At 35.1% G+C, this 7,826-nt stretch overlaps 1 protein-coding gene across 1 annotated transcript; it reads left to right on the top strand.

Annotated features, from left to right (window-relative positions):
- The first annotated feature begins 1,355 nt into the window (after positions 1-1,355).
- On the top strand, positions 1,356-3,076 carry LOC127811026 (auxin-induced protein 22D-like). The gene is made up of 3 exons (XM_052350705.1): positions 1,356-1,783; positions 1,921-2,241; positions 2,514-3,076. Exons 1-3 carry the CDS (start codon positions 1,587-1,589, stop codon positions 2,587-2,589), a joined length of 594 nt encoding a protein of 197 aa, XP_052206665.1. The 5' UTR covers positions 1,356-1,586; the 3' UTR covers positions 2,590-3,076.
- Positions 3,077-7,826: the final 4,750 nt, after the last annotated feature.

The following is a 7,826-nucleotide window of genomic DNA, read 5'->3' as shown; positions in this document are numbered from 1 at the left end:
TCTTGTGTTAATTGTTGATTGATGCACAACCTCTGTAATTGATCTGCAACCTGTAAGGTCTCCCAATCTTGAGAAATATTAATTGGGTTAGTAATAGTTTATATTTATTGGATTCTCAGTCTAACTGAAAGAGATAATAATTGACAGACAAAATTTCTGAAGAATTATTAATCGCGTGGAATCTGTGATGCTGTTGAGATTTGTAGCTTTAATTTGTAGCATCTTAGGTTTAATTTGAAGTATATATTATGAGTTCCCAGAAGTTCTGATTTTTGTCATTAATTTTTGCCAAAGTATGTATAGGATGGATAATGTTTGATGATCTAAAGTTGTTCAAATGGGTTTAAAGTAAGCAATATTAATCTTCGGACTCTTTCCAAACATTATGTTCTTAATCTGTTAACTGAATGATTTAGAAATTAAAAGGAAGCATTTCCAGAATCATCTAGCCATGTAGAGAGAAAAGGAAGTGTTGTCTGTACGAGTCCCATATATATATAATCAGTTTCTCCACAAAAAGGCAAAGCTTATGTAAGGTATTATTTCTTCCAACATGCTCTAAATGGAAAACTTTTTTTGCATTTAATGCAATTTATTAGTATTGTTTTACAAGCTTTCAACACAACTGAGAAACTTTGTTTTACTAAATGATTGTTCTTTTGTGGTTAGATAAGCTTTAAAAATGAAAAGGCTTATGATACTGTTATAGAAATCTATCATAGAATATTGTAAATTTCTTAAACAACAGTTAAGGGTACTTAAAGAATAGCGTTAGAACAAACTCTACTGCATAAATATCCTTTAGTTTTTAAACTTGTCTTTTTACTAAAAAAAAATCTAGATGTAACATATGATATGATTAATATATATATATAATTATGACTACATGTATATAAGCCAAGCTGGAAAAAAAAAGCAACTACATGTATATATATATATATACATACACGTACTTAAAAAGAATATATAAAAGAATGGGTCATGGACTCACCATTATATACATGATAGACCACATGCCATGCACATACCTTTCCCATCAAAATTACCCGGAACTTCAAACCCTAGTCCCCACATGGCCATGCCATGCCCATACCCAGCACACATGTGGACCCCTCTGAGTCACATCACATGCCAGGGCTCTTCCTGAAATCAACGGTCCTGATTGCCCTCCCACAGGCCCCTAAAACGCATCTTGACCATCCCTTTCTCGAGTCCTCAAAAGTCTTCCACATGGGTGGCTGAGCTTGTCCCCTTTCATGTCCCCTAATTGCAGGGGCACTTGCCTCAAAGCTGCCGCCATTGCTACCGACACCTTAGCTTGCCTTTGTCCTAAATTCATGCATCTCATGCCCTAAAATCACCATGCCCTTTGTACAAATCTTCACCTTCTTTAGCCCCTCCGTGAACAATATATAGGACCATATTCTTCCTATACCGACTTCCACCACAACACAATCTCTCTCTCTCTCTCTTCTCTCACTCTAAGCATTAGCCTGTGAATTGTATCTCAAGAAAATTAGAACTCTAGCTCAAGGCAATCAAGCAAATATTTGGTCCATTGGCTTGAAGATTTATTGTGTGGAGAAATGGAAAGCTCATACGCGGATGGCTTCAATGATCTTAAGGCGACAGAACTCAGATTAGGCTTGCCAGGGACACATGACACTGAGGCTGAGAAACAAGTCGTTTCTGGTCTTAGAAACAACAAGCGAGCTTTGCCTGATACATGGGAAGATGAAGGATCAGAATGCGACTCCGATGCCAAAAACGTGCCCGCTTCCAAGTAAGTTATCATCATCATATAGTACCCATGAGTTTATCTAGTGCATTCGAACGTGCAAAACTTTTTTTTTATTTTTTATGTTTCAATAAAGATGAGTAGCTAACTTGTTCGATGTGGGTTTATATGTGAAATGGCAGAGCACAAGTGGTGGGGTGGCCGCCAATCAGATCCTACAGGAAGAACAGTTTCTTGCAGAAGAAGGGCCAAGAGGGATATCAGATCAATAATAATGGTGGTGGAATGTACGTGAAAATCAGCATGGATGGAGCTCCTTATCTCAGGAAGATTGATCTCAATGTTTACAAGGGCTACCCAGAGCTCCTCGAGGCTCTCGAGAACATGTTCAAACTCACCATTGGTGACTACTCTGAGAGGGAAGGCTACAAAGGCTCTGAATATGCACCCACTTATGAAGACAAAGATGGTGATTGGATGCTTGTTGGAGATGTTCCTTGGGAGTAAGTCTCCCCCTCTCGCGCTCTCTCTCATATATTTTTCAAGGAATACTTGTGTGTAAAAGACAGTCTTAGCCCCTCGTCGCACCCATTAAGTTATGTTCGACGACGGGCCGGGCTAAATCCATGCTGGCATTCTCTAACTGCACCCAAATACTTTTCATTCTAAATCATAGAGGCTAACAGTACCCCTGCTAAGCTTCTCTCTCTATTCAATAACGTATTTCACATACAAGTGCCGATATTTATTCGTTCTGTGAATGTTCTTGTTGCAGAATGTTCATATCATCTTGCAAGAGACTCAGAATCATGAAAGGTTCAGAAGCCAAGGGATTGGGCTGTGGGATATGATCGAGACGAAACCAAGGAAAGAAATTGGGAGCACAGAAGATGAATGAATCTGATGTTGTGGGAAGAAGAAATTAAATCCTCGAGCTGGCAAGAATGGTTTCTCGGAGAAGTTTGAATGTTTTTGGAATATTATACGCTCTTTGTGTCGGCCTCAGTTTTCTCTGTGGAGTTGGAGTGGGGAGTGCAAATAGCTAGAAAACAGACCGTGTGTGAACTAATTACACACCTCTAGCTAGTTCAAAGAGTTTGTAGCTGTGCAGATCATCGATCGATCCATCTATGGTGGTGGTTCTGTGATGTTCTTGTCTTGTTTGTGATAATTACATTCCAGCAAAAGTACTTCATATATACACAGAAACATATATATATTAGCTCCAAAAGCAGCTGTACAAAGACATATATATATATTATATATAAACAGGGTTCCCCAAGTTTTGTTCATGTATTTTGCATTAATTACGAAATACATGATTAATTAGCATCAAAAGTATGGCGTACTCCTTAACCTTTGAACTTTAGAGTCCATCTTTCTGAACCTCTGCAGTTATTTTATTACATTTCTATATAAGCTTTGTTACATTTTTAGTGGCTCTCTTCTTTTAGCTTTAATAAGTTCTAAACTGTGTTCTGATTTGAGGGAAAGATTAGATTTTTCTTTTCTTTTTGCTAAGTAAAAATATTAAAACTAGCTAGCACCTTAACCAGCAACTTTACAAGAACTGGATGCCAAGGGCTGCAAAGCAAAGGATCGATCAAAGGACCAAAATATAAACTAGATTTCAATAATCCCCTAGCCAGATTTGATCTGGGGAAATTAAAACCTTCTAAAACATTGGCTTTCTTCTCTCAAAATTCTAAAATCAAGAGCAAATTAACTGTTTAACATATCAAAAATAGCAAGAATTAACTTTTTTTTTGCTTGGAATAGATCAAGAGAGATTCAGACTGACACAAAGACGAATCCATGAAGTGAAAAAATGCACTAAGACAAGCTCAAGCAAGGGCATTTCAAAGACTAAACAGACGCCATAAAACTAGAAACATCGTTAAACTAAAACCTATATCATAATTAACAATTAAGAAAAATGTTATTGGTACATTATAGCTTATAATTTGTTTATATAATGTAGTTAAAATGTCTAAAATACCCCTCACATAAGACGGTGAGACAGTGCGAGACGAGGTGATGAAGTGCAAGAAGTATTTTTGTCGTGATGCATTGTGTAGCTCAAGGGGTATAAATAGTGTGGTCCAACAATTAATGCAAGGCGGTTGAAGTAGACCTAATTAATATTTCAAAAGCTAGTGATTCTAGGTACTATTGAATGTACTATTAATGTAAAAGAAAAAGAAAATACATTACTAGTAAATTAGGATTAACCTCAACATGTAAAATCTACCTTTTAAATTACAGTTCATTCCAAGTGTAAGGACAGCTATGGTGTTAATGCACAAATGGGATTGGTAACCAACCATCATATATAGAAGCCATTATTCTTTTTTCCTTTCTTTTTATTTTTCTATTATTATTGATAAAAATTTTCCAATTAATTATTTCTTTTTTGACGTGTCCTCGGTGAACTGAACTTAACCACACGTATCAAATAAACACACAAAAATTTATGTAAATTCACCCAAATCATGAAAGCCTTGGTCGCACACAGAAGAGAAGCCAGTCTTGTTGATCAAACGGTTTGTTTTCTATCTAAGGCAGTTTGAGAACATTAACAATGTACAGTTCTAATTAATGTGCCAATCCATTGAATCTTAATTAATGTAATCAAGAAGAACAACTTATAATTAAAAATGCATTATCCTTTCTGATTAAGCCATGCATCTTCCAATGGGGTCATATTTCTAAATAAATGAAGTCAAATGAGGAATAATTTGCATTAATTGATTTATCTTTTGTTAATTTGCAGAGATAATGTTCATTACAAGATGTTACCGCAATCAAAGGCTCAATCAAAGGAGCCATTTGATTTAATTCTTTAAATTAGTTTTGGATATTCGATCCCTTATAAGAGTGCATGTACCCACCCAATACACCATCATATAAAATTTCATGTGACAGATTGTTTGAAATTAATAATACAATTCAGAATTTATATTAGCTTGTAATTAAAGATCTAATTTTTTTTTTCATTTTCTAAACCCTAAACCATCTTCGTCGGCGTTAATTATTTTCAAGAAAAAAAAAATAAAATTCTTCTTGGGATCTTGGAGACATAAAACTGTGTATGTCATCACATGTTTTTCTTTTCTCTTTTCTTTTTGCGTAAAAGAGGCATTTGTAGTCAAAAATTACCTATTCAACTAATTATCACTAGTCAAATTAATGAGTAACTATGAGTACTTCTTTTACTCTTCAAAAAAGAGAAAGAAAAAAAAAAAAAAAAGCCCATTGAGTACTTATGACAAGATTACATTATTATGCATTATTATGCATGTCACCAACATCATCACTCAACTTTTTTTTTTTTTTCTATAAGAATTTTATTAAGAAAAAATCACAAAACGTCAATAGTTTATGGTAGGGCGTGACTCTATATATCCTCATAACGAAAAATAAAATTTTAAACTACCAATATATATGTACATTCCTTATAACAAAAAGAATATATACAAATATCATAGGGTTATCACCGGTCAATAAGGCACCAATTTGTTGCATAGTTTTTTGTTGACAAAATAAAAGTTTTGGCCACAAAATTTCTCGTCGCCAAAGTGGAATTTGTTTTATTTAATTGAAGGGTGAATTTCTAAAGGAGAATAATTTACATAAGAGCAATGAAGCTAAGATAGATATAACAAATTAATCTATCCAAACATATATACAAAAACACTATTTATATTTTAATTCATAGTGCGTTAGATCACTGACCCAATTAATTGAGTACATAATTAAGTCAAATTATAAAGTTTGTATATCTATTTACGGTTTGATTTATAAGACTATATATCAGATATATAATCTTCATCCCTACTAATGTGCAAAAACTAACCAAATATCCCAAAAAGTCTTCTACAAAATGAGCTTGGCTAAAAGCATAGCCTCCTCACCTTTCATCATTTAACCATTTAGCTCCCTTAACTTAAACAATGACCTATTAGGTCTCTCAATTTTCAATTTTGAACCAGATAAATACTTGGGTGAGCGCATGTGTTACACACACGATTGAGGTGCGTGCAACACCTTCATTTTCTTCTTATTTCCTTCTCATCGTCAACGCCCGCCACAGACCCATCTTCTTCTTCTTTCTTCATCTTCTTCTTCCTCCCTTTTCGTCGCCAGTAATCGCCGCAACACCATCATCTTCTTCTTCCTTCCTTCTCACCAGCCACCTGCCGCTCGCTGCCTCTCTGTCGTTCTCGCTCTCTCTCTCTTTTTGTCGGTGGTCGTCAACGGTGTGGGAGGCGTCGACTGGGGTCGGGGGGCCAACAGCGGCTGGGCGTGGGGCGGGCAAATCTGAGCCGATGGCGTGGGAGGCGAGCAGTCGCTCGCTCGCCTTCCTCGTGCGAGTGGCCGGCTATAGCATCGGGGGGAAGGGGCGATTGTCTTCTTCCTCTCTTTGCATGCCCCTCTCTCACTCTCTCTTTGTCGATCCCACCCGCTCTCTCTCTGTTGTTTCAGGCGGCTATCCGTTGTCGCCGGCCGCAGGCCTCTTCCTCTCTTGCAGATCGAGACACGTGGCATGCTTCCATTGGCTTGATCAATGTGGGGCCCACATCAGACCGCACGTGTAACTCATGCACAAATGCTTGTTGCACTAAGGTATGTAACTGTTACAAAATTAGTAGTTGAGGTATCTAATAAGTTTAAAATTGGAAGTTAAGGAACCCAATAAATCCTTGTTTAAGTTAATGGGACTAAATGGTTAAATAATAAAAGGTGAGGAGAGTCATTATCCCTTCAGCCAAATGAGCATTGTCGAGATTTCATGATCATTTGAAAGCCAGGCAATGGTGTTTGTCGAAATTAATTCTATTACCACATATATTGTAGGCACAAACCAATCTCAAATGACTTTTTAATAACTAAAATCTCTACAATGTTAGAATGTGACAGCCAATTCGGTATGAAAAAATACACTTGAAGACTCTAAAAGGGTACGTAGTTCAATTGTGGAAAGGTCTTATTAGTTTTCTAAAAAATTATTTTATAGAAAATTAAAAAATTTGTTCAAATAGAAAATGGAAATTTAGAAATACAGTTTTTCAAAATTAAACTAAACTCCTAGAATGAGTTTTTTTAAGTTTCGTTATTTATTTAAATATTTTAAAAAAGCAATTTTTTTTTTTAAATTATGTCTGTCTCATTCTCTAACACAAGTTATACAAAAATAAAATAAAATGTCTCTCTCTTTTTGGAACATATATATATATTTCAATTTTCTAGATTAAAAATTAATTTTTTTTCTGCACTTAAAAAAACTAAAAGCATTTTTCAAATATTTTATAAAAAAAAAAACAGTCACCAAGGAAGGAATACCCAGAAATGGAACTTGGTGTGGTGACAGAATTTCAAGAAAGATTGAGAAAAGTCCTTTAATTAGTTTGAGACATTGATGCTTGGATTAATATATATATATATATATATATATAGGTTTTGAGGATGAATCTACTCACAATCTTCATAGAAGAATCGTGGCAGCTAGGTAGCGGACAGAGGCTATCCTCTAAAGCACATACATTTGATTAAGAAAATCTTATCGAGCAGCGGAATGATTTTTTGTGCTTTGAGAACATTATTATTATTATTAAAACAATTAAATCCCAGAATGCAAAAGGATGATGAGTTGGGGAGCCCTGTCCTGTGCTGTGCCCGCACACAAAGCAACTGCATGTGACTAACTTTTTTGATTATGTATGTATGGAATTAATTAAGGATCTGTGCTGTGCTGTTTATAAATGGATTGCTCTTAATAATATATTCATTCATTGTTTATATATCCCTAGCTAGCTAGCTACGGCCATTTACTGCACTGCTTTTCTCAAATAAAATTTTCAGTGGTGGTGCAGCATCTTCATGAGTTATTTAATTGAGAAAGCTCTAAAGGTTCATTGAACTTTGGGGTTTTTGAGTAGGATATATATTAATGGTATCTAAATATATATTTTATTTACATAAAAAAATAATTAATATAACTTGTTAATGATGGATGGATCATATACTGAAAGCAAAGGAAAAAGGCTCGCAGAGTAATTTGTAAACCCTAAATTAATATTGTTGATAT

The sequence above is a fragment of the Diospyros lotus genome, chromosome 10 (assembly GCF_014633365.1).
Source record: "Diospyros lotus cultivar Yz01 chromosome 10, ASM1463336v1, whole genome shotgun sequence".
In the NCBI taxonomy this organism is placed as follows: domain Eukaryota; kingdom Viridiplantae; phylum Streptophyta; class Magnoliopsida; order Ericales; family Ebenaceae; genus Diospyros; species Diospyros lotus.
This window is presented reverse-complemented; position numbering and strand designations above follow the sequence as displayed.

Excerpts from the sequence above, each read along its gene's own strand:
- LOC127811026 (XM_052350705.1), top strand. The coding sequence starts at position 1,587 with ATGGAAAGCTCATACGCGGATGGCTTCAATGATCTTAAGGCGACAGAA. Across the intron at positions 1,784-1,920 it reads AAAAACGTGCCCGCTTCCAA|AGCACAAGTGGTGGGGTGGC; the intron begins GTAAGTTATCAT and ends GTGAAATGGCAG. Across the intron at positions 2,242-2,513 it reads GTTGGAGATGTTCCTTGGGA|AATGTTCATATCATCTTGCA; the intron begins GTAAGTCTCCCC and ends TTCTTGTTGCAG.